This window comes from Oncorhynchus clarkii, chromosome 26 (genome assembly GCF_045791955.1).
Source record: "Oncorhynchus clarkii lewisi isolate Uvic-CL-2024 chromosome 26, UVic_Ocla_1.0, whole genome shotgun sequence".
Taxonomy (NCBI): domain Eukaryota; kingdom Metazoa; phylum Chordata; class Actinopteri; order Salmoniformes; family Salmonidae; genus Oncorhynchus; species Oncorhynchus clarkii.
Genome location: NC_092172.1, coordinates 49,481,524 through 49,502,885, shown reverse-complemented (window position 1 = coordinate 49,502,885; position 21,362 = coordinate 49,481,524). Strand labels below are relative to the sequence as shown.

General features: G+C 47.5%; 1 protein-coding gene across 1 annotated transcript in view; it reads left to right on the top strand.

Moving 5' to 3' along the window:
* LOC139384762 (palmitoyltransferase ZDHHC1-like) overlaps window positions 1-21,362 on the top strand; it is a 102,775-nt gene that overhangs the window by 864 nt on the left and 80,549 nt on the right. The window contains exons 2-4 of the mRNA XM_071129634.1: window positions 1,770-2,002; window positions 2,905-3,080; window positions 12,341-12,442. Coding sequence (XP_070985735.1) covers window positions 1,787-2,002; window positions 2,905-3,080; window positions 12,341-12,442 — 494 coding nt within the window. The 5' untranslated portion in view covers window positions 1,770-1,786. The remainder of the gene's footprint in view (window positions 1-1,769; window positions 2,003-2,904; window positions 3,081-12,340; window positions 12,443-21,362) is intronic.

Sequence of the window (21,362 nt, the reverse complement as noted above, 5' to 3'; positions counted from 1 at the left end):
ACGTTAGGCATGCTAGCTACAGTACAGAGATAATGGTGCTGATATGGTAGGCATGCTAGCCATCTAGCTACAGTATAGAGATAATGATGCTGATATGGTAGGCATGCTAGCCATCTAGCTACAGTACAGAGATAATGATGCTGATATGGAAGGCTTGCTAGCCATCTAGCTACAGTACAGAGACAATGATGCTGATATGGAAGGCTTGCTAGCCATCTAGCTACAGTACAGAGATAATGATGCTGATATGGAAGGCTTGCTAGCCATCTAGTTACAGTACAGAGACAATGATGCTGATATGGAAGGCTTGCTAGCTACAGTACAGAGACAATGATGCTGATATGGAAGGCATGCTAGCTACAGTACAGAGATAATGATGCTGATATGGTTGGCATGCTAGCCATCTAGCTACAGAGCAGAGATAATGATGCTGATATGGTAGGCATGCTAGCTACAGTACAGAGATAATGATGGTGATATGGAAGGCTTGCTAGCCATCTAGCTACAGATCAGAGATAATGATGCTGATATGGAAGGCTTGCTAGCCATCTAGCTACAGAGCAGAGATAATGATGCTGATATGGAAGGCTTGCTAGCCAGCTAGCTACAGTACAGAGATAATGATGCTGATATGGAAGGCTTGCTAGCCAGCTAGCTACAGTACAGAGATAATGATGCTGATATGGAAGGCATGCTAGCTACAGAGCAGAGATAATGATTCTGATATGGAAGGCTTGCTAGCCATCAAGCTACAGATCAGAGATAATGATGCTGATATGGAAGGCTTGCTAGCCATCTAGCTACAGAGCGGAGATAATGATGCTGATATGGAAGGCTTGCTAGCCAGCTAGCTACAGTACAGAGATAATGATGCTGATATGGAAGGCTTGCTAACCAGCTAGCTACAGTACAGAGATAATGATGCTGATATGGAAGGCATGCTAGCCACAGAGCAGATATAATGATGCTGATATGGAAGGCTTGCTAGCCATCTAGCTACAGTACAGAGATAATGATGCTGATATGGAAGGCTTGCTAGCCATCTAGCTACAGTACAGAGATAATGATGCTGATATGGAAGGCTTGCTAGCCAGCTAGCTACACTACAAAGTAATGATGAGCTGACTGGTTTCAGAAACACCCTGCCTGCACACAAACATTTGGATTGTGTTTTGGTGTTAGCTAGTAATCGTGTAGGTTCAGTACAGCCCTCACCTGAATAGGTAACCAAAACGGTGGAAAATGGTCTTCCTTAATTACTTCCTCCAAAATAGGCATAATTGACATGGATCATACCGTAAGTTAATGTCAATAACAATGTAGCTAATAACAATGTTATATGATATGTGAATAATGCAACAATGACCAGAGTGCTGATGCTTTGCTCTCTCTCTCTCTCTCTCTCTCTCTCTCTCTCTCTCTCTCTCTCTCTCTCTTCTGTCTCTTCTCTCTCTCCTGTCTCTTCTCTCTCTCTCTCTCTCCTCTCTTCTCTCTCTCATGTCTCTTCTGTCTCTCTCTCTCTCTCTCTCTCTCTCTCTCTCTCTCTCTTCTGTGTCTTCTCTCTCTCTTCTGTCTCTTCTCTCTCTCTCTTCTGTCTCTTCTCTCTCTCTCTCTCTCTCTCTTGTCTGTCTCTTCTCTCTCCTCTCTCTCTCTTCTGTCTCTTCTCTCTCTCTCTCTTCTCTCTCTCTTCTGTCTCTTCTCTCTCTCTCTTCTGTCTCTCTCACTCCCTCCCTCCCTCTCTCCCTCCCTCCCTCCCTCCCTCCCTCCAGAAGTTGTCCCCTCCCGTATGGACGTGTGTAAACCCAACCCCAACCGTACGGTCCCAGTGAGTGAGGCTGGGCCCCGGCGGGACCTGCCTCTGTGCTCCAGGACCAACGGGTGGAGCTGGCCTCCACACCCCTTCCAGCTCCTGGCATGGCTCCTCTACCTCTTCTTCGCTGTCACCGGGTTTGGAGTGTTTGTCCCCTTGCTTCCCTCCCACTGGATCCCCGCTGGCTACATCGTATCCTCTCAATCAATCAATGTATATGATCGATCGCAATCTGAATGTGGGATGCACTCGTTGTAATGGGTTCAAAGGTTTTGCTCAGAGTGACAGTGTTGTGGTGATCGCCTCAGAAACAATTTCAATGTCATCTGTTGTCAACTAAAAAGGGGTCAGTTCAGTTTCAACTAAAAGGGGTCAGTTCAGTTTCAACTAAAAGGGGTCAGTTCAGTTTCAACTAAAAGGGGTCAGTTCAGTTTCAACTAAAAGGGGTCAGTTCAGTTTCAACTAAAAGGGGTCAGTTCAGTTTAAACTAAAAGGGGTCCTCAACCCTACAACCAACAATGTTTTGGCATCATCTGTTCCTATTGGGTAGTATGTATCCTCTGTTCCTATTGGGTAGTATGTATCCTCTGTTCCTATTGGGTAGTATGTATCCTCTGTTCCTATTGGGTAGTATGTATCCTCTGTTCCTATTGGGTAGTATGCATCCTCTGTTCCTATTGGGTAGTATGTATCCTCTGTTCCTATTGGGTAGTATGTATCCTCTGTTCCTATTGGGTAGTATGTATCCTCTGTTCCTATTGGGTAGTATGTATCCTCTGTTCCTATTGGGTAGTATGCATCCTCTGTTCCTATTGGGTTGTATTTGAACTGACATGATGGAGTAGACTGAACCTAACCCTACTGTTACTGACAGACTGTACATAATGCATCCTGACATGATGGAGTAGACTGAACCTAACCCTACTGTTACTGACAGACTGTACATACAGCAGCATCCTGACATGATGGAGCAGACTGAACCTAACCCTACTGTTACTGACAGACTGTACACACAGAGCATCCTGTTCTGTTAGTTTTGAGGTTATACAACCACAGCATACAGGACCAGGTCCTTAACTGCCTCCCGTCTCCAGTGCACGGGCATCATGTTTGTGTGTCACCTGTTCGTCCACCTGATGGCGGTTTCCATCGACCCCGCGGACTACAACGTCAGGGCCAAGAGCTACCGCGGCCCCGTGCCCGTGTTCGACCGCACCAAACATGCCCACGTCATCGAGAACTGCCACTGCTACCTCTGTGAAGTAGACGTGTGAGTACTGTCTTTGTAATGCCTCTCACAGAGAAATATCACCTCTGTGAAGTAGACGTGTGAGTACTGTCTTTGTAATGCCTCTCACAGAGAAATGTCACCTCTGTGAAGTAGACGTGTGAGTACTGTCTTTGTAATGCCTCTCACAGAGAAATATCACTTCTGTGAAGTAGACATGTGAGTACTCTCTTTGTAAAGCCTCACAGAGAAATATCACCATCAGGACATTCCTTCAAGCAGGTACTTATGATGCGTCCCAAATCAATGGCACCCATATAGTGCACTACTTTCACCAGGGTCCATAGGGCTCAAGTCAAAAGTAGTGCACTATGTAGGAAAAAGGATTCAATTTGGGACTCATTCTCAATCTCTCATCTAATGGTTTCTAGTGACTGGTTCCTATAATGTGTTTTGTCTGGTCAGATCTTCTCATCTCTCTCCGTCTCTCTGTCTCTCTCTCTCTCTCTCTCTCTCTCTCTCTCTCTCTCTCTCTCTGTGTCTCTCTCTCTCTCTCTCTCTCTGTCTCTCTCTCTCTCTCTCTCTCTCTCTCTCTGTTTCTCTCTGTCTCTCTGTCTCTGTCTCTCTGTCTCTCTCTGTTTCTCTGTTTCTCTCTCTGTCTCTCTGTCTCTGTCTCTCTGTTTCTCTGTTTCTCTGTCTCTCTGTTTCTCTGTCTCTCTGTTTCTCTGTCTCTCTCTCTCTCTGTCTCTCTCTCTCTGTCTCTCTCTGTCTATCTCTCTCTGTCTCTCTGTCTCTCTGTTTCTCTGTCTCTCTCTGTCTCTCTGTTTCTCTGTCTCTCTGGAGCTACATAACATAGTGTAACCTGCTGTGTAACATGTTAGAGACTGATCTGAGGTCAGTAGTTAGACCAGTCAGTAGAGTAGTCTGGCTGTATATTAATGGGGTCATAAGAGTGGGGGCTGGGGTACTGTAGAGCTGGGGCTGGGGCTGGGAGACCCCCCCCCCCCCCGACTGAGGAGGGTTGTTGCTGGGCAGAAGGGAGGCAGCAGGACAGAACAGGAGGACTAACAGATAGTCAGGGGGGGCAGCAGAGGAACAGAGGAAGGTTGGTGAAGGGGAAGGAGGAGGCTAGGGGGTTGCCGTGGAAACCAATGCAATAACAGGACTAGGCCTACAGAGCATTCTGACAGTATTCAGACTTCTAGACTTTTTACACATTTTATGACGTTACAGGTTTATTCTAACATGGACTCAATTGTGTTTTTTCTCTCATCAATCCAGAATGAAAAAGCAAGAACAGGTTTTTAGAAAAAATAAATACGGAAACATCACATGTACATAAGTATTTAAACCCTTTACTCAGTACTTTGTTGAAGCACCTTTGGCAGCGATTACAGCCTCCAGTCTTCTTGGGTATGACGCTACAACTTGGCACACCTGTATTTGGGGAGTTTCTCCCATTGTTGTCTGCAGATCCTCTGAAGCTCTGTCAGGTTGGATGGGGGAGCGTCGCTGCACAGCTATTTTCAGGTCTCTTCAGAGATGTTCGATCGGGTTCAAGTCCGGGCTCTGGCTGAAGGTCTCTCCAGAGATGTTCGATCGGGTTCAAGTCCGGGCTCTGGCTGAAGGTCTCTCCAGAGATGTTCGATCGGGTTCAAGTCCGGGCTCTGGCTGAAGGTCTCTTCAGAGATGTTCAAGTCCGGGCTCTGGCAGGGCCACTCATGGATATTCAGAGACGTGTCCCGAAGCCACACCCGCGTTGTCTTGGCTGTGTGCTCAGGGTCGTTGTCCTTCTGGAAGGTTCTCCCATCTCCACAGAGGAATTCTGGAGCTCTGTCCGAGTGACCATCAGGTCACCTACCCTGACCAAGGCCTTTCTTTCCGAAGGGCCAGCTCTAGGAAGAGTCTTGGTGTTTCCAAACGTCTTCCATTTAAGAATGATGGAAGCCACTGTGTTCTTGGGGACCTTCAATGCTGCAGAAATGTTTTGGTAACCTTCCCCAGATCTGTGCCTCGACACAATCCTGTCTCGGAGCTCTACGGACAATACCTTCGACCTCATAACTTGGTTTTTGCTCCGACATGGGGGCCTTATATAGACAGGTGTGTGACTTTCCAATCAATTTTAAAATAAGGCTTTAACGTAACAAACTGTAAAATAAAAATAAAAAAAATCAAGGGGTCTGAATACTTTCTGATGGCACTGTTATATACTAGCAGATTAGGGGAGACGACTGGACAGGACAGGACAGGGCTGTGTGGGTGGCAGAGAGGAAGACAGGACTGGACAGGGCTGTGTGGGTGGCAGAGAGGAAGACAGGACTGGACAGGACTAGACAGGGCTGTTTGGGTGGCAGAGAGGACAGGGCTGTTTGGGTGGCAGAGAGGAAGACAGGCCTGGACAGGACTAGACAGGACTGGACCGGACTAGACCGGACTAGACAGGACTGGACAGGGCTGTTTGGGTGGCAGAGAGGAAGACAGGCCTGGACAGGGGTGTGTGGGTGGCAGAGAGGAAGACAGGACTGGACAGAGCTGTGTGGGTGGCTGAGAGGAAGACAGGACTGGACAGAGCTGTGTGGGTGGCTGAGAGGAAGCCAGGACTGGACAGAGCTGTGTAGGTGGCTGAGAGGAAGACAGGACTGGACAGAGCTGTGTGGGTGGCAGAGAGGAAGACAGGACTGGACAGGGCTGTGTAGGTGGCTGAGAGGAAGACAGGACTGGACAGAGCTGTGTGGGTGGCAGAGAGGAAGACAGGGCTGGACAGAGCTGTGTGGGTGGCTGAGAGGAAGACAGGACTGGACAGGGCTGTGTGGGTGGCTGAGAGGAAGACAGGACTGGACAGAGCTGTGTGGGTGGCTGAGAGGAAGACAGGACTGGACAGGGCTGTGTGGGTGGCTGAGAGGAAGACAGGACTGGACAGAGCTGTGTGAGTGGCTGAGAGGAAGACAGGACTGGACAGGGCTGTGTGGGTGGCAGAGAAGAAGACAGGACTGGAGGGTGGAGAGGATTGAGGGCAGCAGACTAGAAGCGGGGACATGTCTGGGGATGAGAGAGAGTCAGAGCCTCTCCCCCAGCAGCCACCTCTCCTGTCTCGCACACATCTATATTTGATTATAACTCAGGCTGGTCAGTAGGGACTGAGGAGGAGTCATCTGGACACCAGAACACATCTATATCTCAGGCTGGTCAGTAGGGACTGAGGAGGAGTCATCTGGGCACCAGAACACATCTATATCTCAGGCTGGTCAGTAGGGACTGAGGAGGAGTCATCTGGACACCAGAACACATCTATATCTCAGGCTGGTCAGTAGGGACTGAGGAAAAGTCATCTGGGCACCAGAACACATCTATATCTCAGGCTGGTCAGTAGGGACTGAGGAGGAGTCATCTGGGCACCAGAACACATCTATATCTCAGGCTGGTCAGTAGGGACTGAGGAAGAGTCATCTGGACACCAGAACACATCTATATTTGATTATATCTCAGGCTGGTCAGTAGGGACTGAGGAGGAGTCATCTGGACACCAGAACACATCTATATCTCAGGCTGGTCAGTAGGGACTGAGGAGGAGTCATCTGGACACCAGAACACATCTACAGTGCCTTGAGAAAGTATTCGGCCCCCTTGAACTTTGCGACCTTTTGCCACATTTCAGGCTTCAAACATAAAGATATAAAACTGTATTTTTTTGTGAAGAATCAACAACAAGTGGGACACAATCATGAAGTGGAACGACATTTATTGGATATTTCAAACTTTTTTAACAAATCAAAAACAGAAAAATTGGGCGTGCAAAATTATTCAGCCCCCTTAAATAAGTTAATACTTTGTAGCGCCACCTTTTGCTGCGATTACAGCTCTAAGTCGCTTGGGGTATGTCTCTATCAGTTTTGCACATCGAGAGACTGACATTTTTTCCCATTCCTCCTTGCAAAACAGCTCGAGCTCAGTGAGGTTGGATGGAGAGCATTTGTGAACAGCAGTTTTCAGTTCTTTCCACAGATTCTCGATTGGATTCAGGTCTGGACTTTGACTTGGCCATTCTAACACCTGGATATGTTTATTATTGAACCATTCCATTGTAGATTTTGCTTCATGTTTTGGATCATTGTCTTGTTGGAAGACAAATCTCCGTCCCAGTCTCAGGTCTTTTGCAGACTCCATCAGGTTTTCTTCCAGAATGGTCCTGTATTTGGCTCCATCCATCTTCCCATCAATTTTAACCATCTTCCCTGTCCCTGCTGAAGAAAAGCAGGCCCAAACCATGATGCTGCCACCACCATGTTTGACAGTGGGGATGGTGTGTTCAGCTGTGTTGCTTTTACGCCAAACATAACGTTTTGCATTGTTGCCAAAAAGTTCAATTTTGGTTTCATCTGACCAGAGCACCTTCTTCCACATGTTTGGTGTGTCTCCCAGGTGGCTTGTGGCAAACTTTAAACAACACTTTTTATGGATATCTTTAAGAAATGGCTTTCTTCTTGCCACTCTTCCATAAAGGCCAGATTTGTGCAATATACGACTGATTGTTGTCCTATGGACAGAGTCTCCCACCTCAGCTGTAGATCTCTGCAGTTCATCCAGAGTGATCATGGGCCTCTTGGCTGCATCTCTGATCAGTCTTCTCCTTGTATGAGCTGAAAGTTTAGAGGGACGGCCAGGTCTTGGTAGATTTGCAGTGGTCTGATACTCCTTCCATTTCAATATTATCGCTTGCACAGTGCTCCTTGGGATGTTTAAAGATTGGGAAATCTTTTTGTATCCAAATCCGGCTTTAAACTTCTTCACAACAGTATCTCGGACCTGCCTGGTGTGTTCCTTGTTCTTCATGATGCTCTCTGCGCTTTTAACGGACCTCTGAGACTATCACAGTGCAGGTGCATTTATACGGAGACTTGATTACACACAGGTGGATTGTATTTATCATCATTAGTCATTTAGGTCAACATTGGATCATTCAGAGATCCTCACTGAACTTCTGGAGAGAGTTTGCTGCACTGAAAGTAAAGGGGCTGAATAATTTTGCACGCCAAATTTTTCAGTTTTTGATTTGTTAAAAAAGTTTGAAATATCCAATAAATGTCGTTCCACTTCATGATTGTGTCCCACTTGTTGTTGATTCTTCACAAAAAAATACAGTTTTATGTCTTTATGTTTGAAGCCTGAAATGTGGCAAAAGGTCGCAAAGTTCAAGGGGGCCGAATACTTTCGCAAGGCACTGTATATCTCAGGCTGGTCAGTAGGGACTGAGGAGGAGTCATCTGGGCACCAGAACACATCTATATCTCAGGCTGGTCAGTAGGGACTGAGGAGGAGTCATCTGGACACCAGAACACATCTATATCTCAGGAAGGTCAGTAGGGACTGAGGAGGAGTCATCTGGACACCAGAACACATCTATATCTCAGGCAGGTCAGTAGGGACTGAGGAGGAGTCATCTGGACACCAGAACACATCTATATCTCAGGCTGGTCAGTAGGGACTGAGGAGTAGTCATCTGGGCACCAGTACACATCTATATTTGATTATATCTCAGGCTGGTCAGTAGGGACTGAGGAGGAGTCATCTGGGCACCAGAACACATCTATATCTCAGGCTGGTCAGTAGGGACTGAGGAGGAATCATCTGGACACCAGAACACATCTATATCTCAGGCTGGTCAGTAGGGACTGAGGAGGAGTCATCTGGACACCAGAACACATCTATATCTCAGGCTGGTCAGTAGGGACTGAGGAGGAGTCATCTGGACACCAGAACACATCTATATCTCAGGCTGGTCAGTAGGGACTGAGGAGGAGTCATCTGGACACCAGAACACATCTATATCTCAGGCTGGTCAGTAGGGACTGAGGAGGAGTCATCTGGACACCAGAACACATCTATATCTCAGGCTGGTCAGTAGGGACTGAGGAGGAGTAATCTGGGCACCAGAACACATCTATATCTCAGGCTGGTCAGTAGGGACTGAGGAGGAGTCATCTGGACACCAGAACACATCTATATCTCAGGCTGGTCAGTAGGGACTGAGGAGGAGTCATCTGGACACCAGAACACATCTATATCTCAGGCTGGTCAGTAGGGACTGAGGAGGAGTCATCTGGACACCAGAACACATCTATATCTCAGGCTGGTCAGTAGGGACTGAGGAGGAGTCATCTGGACACCAGAACACATCTATATCTCAGGCTGGTCAGTAGGGACTGAGGAGGAGTCATCTGGACACCAGAACACATCTATATCTCAGGCTGGTCAGTAGGGACTGAGGAGGAGTAATCTGGGCACCAGAACACATCTATATCTCAGGCTGGTCAGTAGGGACTGAGGAGGAGTCATCTGGACACCAGAACACATCTATATCTCAGGCTGGTCAGTAGGGACTGAGGAGGAGTCATCTGGACACCAGAACACATCTATATCTCAGGCTGGTCAGTAGGGACTGAGGAGGAGTCATCTGGACACCAGAACACATCTATATCTCAGGCTGGTCAGTAGGGACTGAGGAGGAGTCATCTGGACACCAGAACACATCTATATCTCAGGCTGGTCAGTAGGGACTGAGGAGGAGTCATCTGGACACCAGAACACATCTATATCTCAGGCTGGTCAGTAGGGACTGAGGAGGAGTCATCTGGACACCAGAACACATCTATATTTGATTATATCTCAGGCTGGTCAGTAGGGACTGAGGAGGAGTCATCTGGGAACCAGAACACATCTATATCTCAGGCTGGTCAGTAGGGACTGAGGAGGAGTCATCTGGACACCAGAACACATCTATATCTCAGGCTGGTCAGTAGGGACTGAGGAGGAGTCATCTGGACACCAGAACACATCTATATCTCAGGCTAGTCAGTAGGGACTGAGGAGGAGTCATCTGGACACCAGAACACATCTATATCTCAGGCTGGTCAGTAGGGACTGAGGAGGAGTCATCTGGACACCAGAACACATCTATATCTCAGGCTGGTCAGTAGGGACTGAGGAGGAGTCATCTGGACACCAGAACACATCTATATCTCAGGCTGGTCAGTAGGGACTGAGGAGGAGTCATCTGGGCACCAGAACACATCCATATCTTAGGCTGGTCAGTAGGGACTGAGGAGGAGTCATCTGGACACCAGAACACATCTATATCTCAGGCTGGTCAGTAGGGTACTGAGGAGGAGTCATCTGGACACCAGAACACATCTATATCTCAGGCTGGTCAGTAGGGACTGAGGAGTCATCTGGACACCAGAACACATCTATATCTCAGGCTGGTCAGTAGGGACTGAGGAGGAGTCATCTGGACACCAGAACACATCTATATCGCAGGCTGGTCAGTAGGGACTGAGGAGGAGTCATCTGGACACCAGAACACATCTATATCTCAGGCTGGTCAGTAGGGACTGAGGAGGAGTCATATGGACACCAGAACACATCTATATTTGATTATATCTCATGCTGGTCAGTAGGGACTGAGGAGGAGTCATCTGGGAACCAGAACACATCTATATCTCAGGCTGGTCAGTAGGGACTGAGGAGGAGTCATCTGGACACCAGAACACATCTATATCTCAGGCTGGTCAGTAGGGACTGAGGAGGAGTCATCTGGGCACCAGAACACATCTATATCTCAGGCTGGTCAGTAGGGACTGAGGAGGAGTCATCTGGACACCAGAACACATCTATATCTCAGGCTGGTCAGTAGGGACTGAGGAGGAGTCATCTGGACACCAGAACACATCTATATCTCAGGCTGGTCAGTAGGGACTGAGGAGGAGTCATCTGGACACCAGAACACATCTATATCTCAGGCTGGTCAGTAGTGACTGAGGAGGAGTCATCTGGACACCAGAACACATCTATATCTCAGGCTGGTCAGTAGGGACTGAGGAGGAGTCATCTGGACACCAGAACACATCTATATCTCAGGCTGGTCAGTAGGGACTGAGGAGGAGTCATCTGGACACCAGAACACATCTATATCTCATGCTGGTCAGTAGGGACTGAGGAGGAGTCATCTGGACACCAGAACACATCTATATCTCAGGCAGGTCAGTAGGGACTGAGGAGGAGTCATCTGGACACCAGAACACATCTATATCTCAGGCTGGTCAGTAGGGACTGAGGAGGAGTCATCTGGACACCAGAACACATCTATATCTCAGGCTGGTCAGTAGGGACTGAGGAGGAGTCATCTGGGCACCAGAACACATCTATATCTCAGGCTGGTCAGTAGGGACTGAGGAGGAGTCATCTGGACACCAGAACACATCTATATCTCAGGGCGGTCAGTAGGGACTGAGGAGGAGTCATCTGGACACCAGAACACATCTATATCTCAGGCTGGTCAGTAGGGACTGAGGAGGAGTCATCTGGACACCAGAACACATCTATATCTCAGGCTGGTCAGTAGGGACTGAGGAGGAGTCATCTGGACACCAGAATACATATATATCTCAGGCTGGTCAGTAGGGACTGAGGAGGAGTCATATGGACACCAGAACACATCTATATTTGATTATATCTCATGCTGGTCAGTAGGGACTGAGGAGGAGTCATCTGGGAACCAGAACACATCTATATCTCAGGCTGGTCAGTAGGGACTGAGGAGGAGTCATCTGGACACCAGAACACATCTATATCTCAGGCTGGTCAGTAGGGACTGAGGAGGAGTCATCTGGACACCAGAACACATCTATATCTCAGGCTGGTCAGTAGGGACTGAGGAGGAGTCATCTGGACACCAGAACACATCTATATCTCAGGCTGGTCAGTAGGGACTGAGGAGGAGTCATCTGGACACCAGAACACATCTATATTTGATTATATCTCAGGCTGGTCAGTAAGGACTGAGGAGGAGTCATCTGGACACCAGAACACATCTATATCTCAGGCAGGTCAGTAGGGACTGAGGAGGAGTCATCTGGGCACCAGAACACATCTATATTTGATTATATCTCAGGCTGGTCAGTAGGGACTGAGGAGGAGTCATCTGGACACCAGAACACATCTATATCTCAGGCTGGTCAGTAGGAACTGAGGAGGAGTCATCTGGACACCAGAACACATCTATATCTCAGGCTGGTCAGTAGGGACTGAGGAGGAGTCATCTGGACACCAGAACCAACTATTCATGCAGACTGGCCAGGCAGCAGGTCAACATAATGTTTCATCTGTCATGAGGAGAAACAGCCATAATCCTAACAGCTCATATGGTGTCCCCTGCCCTGGGGGTCTGTAATGTTCAGGGCCAGTCACATTGTGTGTGAATATGTGTTTCTATCCTTTACTGAGACATGTGTGGTGTGTTGCAGGGGCCCCAAATCCAAACACTGCAGTGCCTGTAACAAGTGTGTCGCTAGTTTTGACCATCACTGCAGGTGGCTCAACAACTGTGTCGGGAGCCGGAATTACTGGTCAGTATCTCTCTTGTTCTTCTTTATCTCAATAGCTTTCTCTCCTTTTCTCTCTCATTTTCTCTCTCTCCTTACATTGTTTATTTGTATCTTATCTACTCTCTTTCTCTCATTCTGCCTCTTTCCCTCATTCTGCCTCATTCTGCCTCTTTCCCTCATTCTGCCTCTCTTTCCCTCATTCTGCCTCGCTCTTTCCCTCATTCTGCCTCTCTCTTTCCCTCATTCTGCCTCTCTCTTTCCCTCATTCCTCCTCTGTCTTTCTCTCATTCTGCCTCTCTCTCTCTCATTCTGCCTCTCTCTCATTCTGCCTCTATCTTTCCCTCATTCTGCCTCTCTCTTCTGCTCCTCAGTCAGCATCACACCAGAGTTAGTCCCCTAGACCAGCTCCTCGGTCAGCATCACACCAGAGTTAGTCCCCTAGACCAGCTCCTCGGTCAGCATCACACCAGAGTTAGTCCCCTAAACCAGCTCCTCGGTCAGCATCACACCAGAGTTAGTCCCCTAGACCAGCTCCTCGGTCAGCATCACACCAGAGTTAGTCCCCTAGACCAGCTCCTCGGTCAGCATCACACCAGAGTTAGTCCCCTAGACCAGCTCCTCGGTCAGCATCACACCAGAGTTAGTCCCCTAGACCAGCTCCTCGGTCAGCATCACACCAGAGTTAGTCCCCTAGACCAGCTCCTCAGTCAGCATCACACCAGAGTTAGTCCCCTAGACCAGCTCCTCAGTCAGCATCACACCAGAGTTAGTCCCCTAGACCAGCTCCTCGGTCAGCATCACACCAGAGTTAGTCCCCTAGACCAGCTCCTCGGTCAGCATCACACCAGAGTTAGTCCCCTAGACCAGCTCCTCGGTCAGCATCACACCAGAGTTAGTCCCCTAGACCAGCTCCTCAGTCAGCATCACACCAGAGTTAGTCCCCTAGACCAGCTCCTCAGTCAGCATCACACCAGAGTTAGTCCCCTAGACCAGCTCCTCGGTCAGCATCACACCAGAGTTAGTCCCCTAGACCAGCTCCTCGGTCAGCATCACACCAGAGTTAGTCCCCTAGACCAGCTCCTCGGTCAGCATCACACCAGAGTTAGCCCCCTAGACCAGCTCCTCGGTCAGCATCACACCAGAGTTAGCCCCCTAGACCAGCTCCTCGGTCAGCATCACACCAGAGTTAGTCCCCTAGACCAGCTCCTCGGTCAGCATCACACCAGAGTTAGCCCCCTAGACCAGCTCCTCGGTCAGCATCACACCAGAGTTAGCCCCCTAGACCAGCTCCTCGGTCAGCATCACACCAGAGTTAGTCCCCTAGACCAGCTCCTCGGTCAGCATCACACCAGAGTTAGTCCCCTAGACCAGCTCCTCAGTCAGCATCACACCAGAGTTAGTCCCCTAGACCAGCTCCTCAGTCAGCATCACACCAGAGTTAGTCCCCTAGACCAGCTCCTCGGTCAGCATCACACCAGAGTTAGTCCCCTAGACCAGCTCCTCGGTCAGCATCACACCAGAGTTAGTCCCCTAGACCAGCTCCTCGGTCAGCATCACACCAGAGTTAGCCCCCTAGACCAGCTCCTCGGTCAGCATCACACCAGAGTTAGCCCCCTAGACCAGCTCCTCGGTCAGCATCACACCAGAGTTAGTCCCCTAGACCAGCTCCTCGGTCAGCATCACACCAGAGTTAGCCCCCTAGACCAGCTCCTCGGTCAGCATCACACCAGAGTTAGCCCCCTAGACCAGCTCCTCGGTCAGCATCACACCAGAGTTAGCCATTGACCAGCTACTGTTTACTCATAATGTAGTCATGTGCTGCTCAGCCTCAGCTTGGAACACAGTCAACATACTCAGGGTATACACGCACAGTAGTACGTCTCTTTGGATGAAACAGTCTGCTAAATGGCATATATTATATTCTGAAACAGACCTCTTTACTGTGCGCTGGGAAACCCTATCAGCAAGGACTTTATTTTAAGGCTTTTAGTCCTGATGCGAGTCATGAATATTCAACACTGGAACTGTGGAACAAGGAACGAGGTCGGCCGTGAGTTTACTCGGGCTTTGGGCGGTTTTAGCTGATTTGAACAAAGTTCTATTTTAGCTTCTGGTGACGAAGACGCTCGTTGGTCAGCGTGTTCGCTACCTTTTTTCCAATTCAAATTAGCTTAAAAAATAAAAAAAAGTGAATAATGATCACATTTGTATTGTTTTGTGTGACTGCAGTGCCAGCGGTTAAACCGCTAAACTAGAGACGTGATCTAATGGTTGCAAGGCGTCAAAGAGGACAGGTTGTGTCGTTATAATTCAAATCTTTTCTAAAATAAATCACACACGTCTGCATGCTCTCCTTGGTGACTTTAGGTCTGAAGGTTAGAATGCTCTCCTTGGTGACTTTCGGTCTGAAGGTTAGAATGCTCTCCTTGGTGACTTTCGGTCTGAAGGTTAGAATGCTCTCCTTGGTGACTTTAGGTCTGAAGGTTAGAATGCTCTCCTTGGTGACTTTCGGTCTGAAGGTTAGAATGCTCTCCTTAGAATGCTCTCTGAAGGTTAGAATGCTCGCCTCGGTGACTTTAGGTCTGAAGGTTAGAATGCTCTCCTTGGTGACTTTCTGTCTGAAGGTTAGAATGCTCTCCTTGGTGACTTTAGGTCTGAAGGTTAGAATGCTCTCCTTGGTGACTTTCGGTCTGAAGGTTAGAATGCTCTCCTTGGTGACTTTAGGTCTGAAGGTTAGAATGCTCTCCTTGGTGACTTTCGGTCTGAAGGATAGAATGCTCTCCTTGGTGACTTTAGGTCTGAAGGTTAGAATGCTCTCCTTGGTGACTTTCGGTCTGAAGGTTAGAATGCTCTCCTTGGTGACTTTAGGTCTGAAGGTTAGAATGCTCTCCTTTGTGACTTTAGGTCTGAAGGTTAGAATGCTCTCCTTGGTGACTTTCGGTCTGAAGGTTAGAATGCTCTCCTTGGTGACTTTAGGTCTGAAGGTTAGAATGCTCTCCTTGGTGACTTTAGGTCTGAAGGTTAGAATGCTCTCCTTGGTGACTTTCGGTCTGAAGGTTAGAATGCTCTCCTTAGAATGCTCTCTGAAGGTTAGAATGCTCTCCTTGGTGACTTTAGGTCTGAAGGTTAGAATGCTCTCCTTGGTGACTTTAGGTCTGAAGGTTAGAATGCTCTCCTTGGTGACTTTAGGTCTGAAGGTTAGAATGCTCTCCTTGGTGACTTTAGGTCTGAAGGTTAGAATGCTCTCCTTTGTGACTTTAGGTCTGAAGGTTAGAATGCTCTCCTTGGTGACTTTAGGTCTGGAGGTTAGAATGCTCTCCTTGGTGACTTTAGGTCTGAAGGTTAGAATGCTCTCCTTGGTGACTTTAGGTCTGAAGGTTAGAATGCTCTCCTTGGTGACTTTAGGTCGGAAGGTTAGAATGCTCTCCTTGGTGACTTTAGGTCTGAAGGTTAGAATGCTCTCCTTGGTGACTTTAGGTCTGAAGGTTAGAATGCTCTCCTTGGTGACTTTAGGTCTGAAGGTTAGAATGCTCTTCTTGGTGACTAGGTCTGAAGGTTAGAATGCTCTCCTTGGTGACTTTAGGTCTGAAGGTTAGAATGCTCTCCTTGGTGACTTTAGGTCTGAAGGTTAGAATGCTCTCCTTTGTGACTTTAGGTCTGAAGGTTAGAATGCTTGCCTCGGTGACTTTAGGTCTGAAGGTTAGAATGCTCTCCTTGGTGACTTTAGGTCTGAAGGTTAGAATGCTCTCCTTGGTGACTTTAGGTCTGAAGGTTAGAATGCTCTCCTTGGTGACTTTAGGTCTGAAGGTTAGAATGCTCTCTTTGGTGACTTTCGGTCTGAAGGTTAGAATGCTCTCCTTGGTGACTTTAGGTCTGAAGGTTAGAATGCTCTCATTGGTGACTTTCGGTCTGAAGGTTAGAATGCTCTCCTTAGAATGCTCTCTGAAGGTTAGAATGCTCGCCTCGGTGACTTTAGGTCTGAAGGTTAGAATGCTCTCCTTGGTGACTTTCGGTCTGAAGGTTAGAATGCTCTCCTTGGTGACTTTAGGTCTGAAGGTTAGAATGCTCTCATTGGTGACTTTCGGTCTGAAGGTTAGAATGCTCTCCTTAGAATGCTCTCTGAAGGTTAGAATGCTCGCCTCGGTGACTTTAGGTCTGAAGGTTAGAATGCTCTCCTTGGTGACTTTCGGTCTGAAGGTTAGAATGCTCTCCTTGGTGACTTTAGGTCTGAAGGTTAGAATGCTCTCCTTGGTGACTTTCAGTCTGAAGGTTAGAATGCTCTCATTGGTGACTTTCGGTCTGAAGGTTAGAATGCTCTCCTTGGTGACTTTCGGTCTGAAGGTTAGAATGCTCTCCTTGGTGACTTTAGGTCTGAAGGTTAGAATGCTCTCCTTGGTGACTTTCGGTCTGAAGGTTAGAATGCTCTCCTTGGTGACTTTAGGTCTGAAGGTTAGAATGCTCTCCTTTGTGACTTTAGGTCTAAAGGTTAGAATGCTCTCCTTGGTGACTTTCGGTCTGTCGGTTAGAATGCTCTCCTTAGAATGCTCTCTGAAGGTTAGAATGCTCTCCTTGGTGACTTTAGGTCTGAAGGTTAGAATGCTCTCCTTGGTGACTTTAGGTCTGAAGGTTAGAATGCTCTCCTTGGTGACTTTAGGTCTGAAGGTTAGAATGCTCTCCTTGGTGACTTTAGGTCTGAAGGTTAGAATGCTCTCCTTTGTGACTTTAGGTCTGAAGGTTAGAATGCTCTCCTTGGTGACTTTAGGTCTGGAGGTTAGAATGCTCTCCTTGGTGACTTTAGGTCTGAAGGTTAGAATGCTCTCCTTGGTGACTTTAGGTCGGAAGGTTAGAATGCTCTCCTTGGTGACTTTAGGTCGGAAGGTTAGAATGCTCTCCTTGGTGACTTTAGGTCTGAAGGTTAGAATGCTCTCCTTGGTGACTTTAGGTCTGAAGGTTAGAATGCTCTCCTTGGTGACTTTAGGTCTGAAGGTTAGAATGCTCTTCTTGGTGACTAGGTCTGAAGGTTAGAATGCTCTCCTTGGTGACTTTAGGTCTGAAGGTTAGAATGCTCTCCTTGGTGACTTTAGGTCTGAAGGTTAGAATGCTCTCCTTTGTGACTTTAGGTCTGAAGGTTAGAATGCTCGCCTCGGTGACTTTAGGTCTGAAGGTTAGAATGCTCTCCTTGGTGACTTTAGGTCTGAAGGTTAGAATGCTCTCCTTGGTGACTTTAGGTCTGAAGGTTAGAATGCTCTCCTTGGTGACTTTAGGTCTGAAGGTTAGAATGCTCTCCTTGGTGACTTTCAGTGTGAAGGTTAGAATGCTCTCCTTGGTGACTTTAGGTCTGAAGGTTAGAATGCTCTCCTTGGTGACTTTCGGTCTGAAGGTTAGAATGCTCTCCTTGGTGACTTTAGGTCTGAAGGTTAGAATGCTCTCCTTGGTGACTTTCGGTCTGAAGGTTAGAATGCTCTCCTTTGTGACTTTAGGTCTAAAGGTTAGAATGCTCTCCTTGGTGACTTTCGGTCTGAAGGTCAGAATGCTCTCCTTGGTGACTTTAGGTCTGAAGGTTAGAATGCTCTCCTTGGTGACTTTAGGTCTGAAGGTTAGAATGCTCTCCTTGGTGACTTTCGGTCTGAAGGTTAGAATGCTCTCCTTAGAATGCTCTCTGAAGGTTAGAATGCTCTCCTTGGTGACTTTAGGTCTGAAGGTTAGAATGCTCTCCTTGGTGACTTTAGGTCTGAAGGTTAGAATGCTCTCCTTGGTGACTTTAGGTCTGAAGGTTAGAATGCTCTCCTTTGTGACTTTAGGTCTGAAGGTTAGAATGCTCTCCTTGGTGACTTTAGGTCTGAAGGTTAGAATGCTCTCCTTGGTGACTTTAGGTCTGAAGGTTAGAATGCTCTCCTTGGTGACTTTAGGTCTGAAGGTTAGAATGCTCTCCTTGGTGACTTTAGGTCGGAAGGTTAGAATGCTCTCCTTGGTGACTTTCGGTCTGAAGGTTAGAATGCTCTCCTTGGTGACTTTAGGTCTGAAGGTTAGAATGCTCTCCTTGGTGACTTTAGGTCTGAAGGTTAGAATGCTCTCCTTGGTGACTTTCGGTCTGAAGGTTAGAATGCTCTCCTTGGTGACTTTAGGTCTGAAGGTTAGAATGCTCTCCTTGGTGACTTTCGGTCTGAAGGTTAGAATGCTCTCCTTGGTGACTTTAGGTCTGAAGGTTAGAATGCTCTCCTTGGTGACTTTCGGTCTGAAGGTTAGAATGCTCTCCTTGGTGACTTTAGGTCTGAAGGTTAGAATGCTCTCCTTTGTGACTTTAGGTCTGAAGGTTAGAATGCTCTCCTTAGAATGCTCTCTGAAGGTTAGAATGCTCGCCTCGGTGACTTTAGGTCTGAAGGTTAGAATGCTCTCCTTGGTGACTTTCGGTCTGAAGGTTAGAATGCTCTCCTTGGTGACTTTAGGTCTGAAGGTTAGAATGCTCTCCTTGGTGACTTTCGGTCTGAAGGTTAGAATGCTCTCCTTAGAATGCTCTCTGAAGGTTAGAATGCTCGCCTCGCTGACTTTAGGTCTGAAGGTTAGAATGCTCTCCTTGGTGACTTTCTGTCTGAAGGTTAGAATGCTCTCCTTGGTGACTTTAGGTCTGAAGGTTAGAATGCTCTCCTTGGTGACTTTCGGTCTGAAGGTTAGAATGCTCTCCTTGGTGACTTTAGGTCTGAAGGTTAGAATGCTCTCCTTGGTGACTTTCGGTCTGAAGGATAGAATGCTCTCCTTGGTGACTTTAGGTCTGAAGGTTAGAATGCTCTCCTTGGTGACTTTCGGTCTGAAGGATAGAATGCTCTCCTTGGTGACTTTAGGTCTGAAGGTTAGAATGCTCTCCTTTGTGACTTTAGGTCTGAAGGTTAGAATGCTCTCCTTGGTGACTTTAGGTCTGGAGGTTAGAATGCTCTCCTTGGTGACTTTAGGTCGGAAGGTTAGAATGCTCTCCTTGGTGACTTTAGGTCTGAAGGTTAGAATGCTCTCCTTGGTGACTTTAGGTCTGAAGGTTAGAATGCTCTCCTTGGTGACTTTAGGTCTGAAGGTTAGAATGCTCTTCTTGGTGACTAGGTCTGAAGGTTAGAATGCTCTCCTTGGTGACTTTAGGTCTGAAGGTTAGAATGCTCTCCTTGGTGACTTTAGGTCTGAAGGTTAGAATGCTCTCCTTGGTGACTTTAGGTCTGAAGGTTAGAATGCTCTCCTTTGTGACTTTAGGTCTGAAGGTTAGAATGCTCGCCTCGGTGACTTTAGGTCTGAAGGTTAGAATGCTCTCCTTGGTGACTTTAGGTCTGAAGGTTAGAATGCTCTCCTTGGTGACTTTAGGTCTGAAGGTTAGAATGCTCTCCTTGGTGACTTTAGGTCTGAAGGTTAGAATGCTCTCTTTGGTGACTTTCGGTCTGAAGGTTAGAATGCTCTCCTTGGTGACTTTAGGTCTGAAGGTTAGAATGCTCTCCTTGGTGACTTTCGGTCTGAAGGTTAGAATGCTCTTCTTGGTGACTTTAGGTCTGAAGGTTAGAATGCTCTCCTTTGTGACTTTCGGTCTGAAGGTTAGAATGCTCTCTTTGGTGACTTTAGGTCTGAAGGTTAGAATGCTCTCCTTGGTGACTTTAGGTCTGAAGGTTAGAATGCTCTCCTTGGTGACTTTAGGTCTGAAGGTTAGAATGCTCTCCTTGGTGACTTTCGGTCTGAAGGTTAGAATGCTCTCCTTGGTGACTTTAGGTCTGAAGGTTAGAATGCTCTCCTTTGTGACTTTAGGTCTGAAGGTTAGAATGCTCTCCTTAGAATGCTCTCTGAAGGTTAGAATGCTCGCCTCTGTGACTTTAGGTCTGAAGGTTAGAATGCTCTCCTTGGTGACTTTCGGTCTGAAGGTTAGAATGCTCTCCTTGGTGACTTTAGGTCTGAAGGTTAGAATGCTCTCCTTGGTGACTTTCGGTCTGAAGGTTAGAATGCTCTCCTTAGAATGCTCTCTGAAGGTTAGAATGCTCGCCTCGGTGACTTTAGGTCTGAAGGTTAGAATGCTCTCCTTGGTGACTTTCGGTCTGAAGGTTAGAATGCTCTCCTTGGTGACTTTAGGTCTGAAGGTTAGAATGCTCTCCTTGGTGACTTTCAGTCTGAAGGTTAGAATGCTCTCCTTGGTGACTTTCGGTCTGAAGGTTAGAATGCTCTCCTTGGTGACTTTCGGTCTGAAGGTTAGAATGCTCTCCTTGGTGACTTTAGGTCTGAAGGTTAGAATGCTCTCCTTGGTGACTTTCGGTCTGAAGGTTAGAATGCTCTCCTTGGTGACTTTAGGTCTGAAGGTTAGAATGCTCTCCTTTGTGACTTTAGGTCTAAAGGTTAGAATGCTCTCCTTGGTGACTTTCGGTCTGAAGGTTAGAATGCTCTCCTTAGAATGCTCTCTGAAGGTTAGAATGCTCTCCTTGGTGACTTTAGGTCTGAAGGTTAGAATGCTCTCCTTGGTGACTTTAGGTCTGAAGGTTAGAATGCTCTCCTTGGTGACTTTAGGTCTGAAGGTTAGAATGCTCTCCTTGGTGACTTTAGGTCTGAAGGTTAGAATGCTCTCCTTGGTGACTTTAGGTCTGAAGGTTAGAATGCTCTCCTTGGTGACTTTAGGTCTGAAGGTTAGAATGCTCTCCTTGGTGACTTTCGGTCTGAAGGTTAGAATGCTCTTCTTGGTGACTTTAGGTCTGAAGGTTAGAATGCTCTCCTTTGTGACTTTCGGTCTGAAGGTTAGAATGCTCTCTTTGGTGACTTTAGGTCTGAAGGTTAGAATGCTCTCCTTGGTGACTTTAGGTCTGAAGGTTAGAATGCTCTCCTTGGTGACTTTAGGTCTGAAGGTTAGAATGCTCTCCTTGGTGACTTTCGGTCTGAAGGTTAGAATGCTCTCCTTGGTGACTTTAGGTCTGAAGGTTAGAATGCTCTCCTT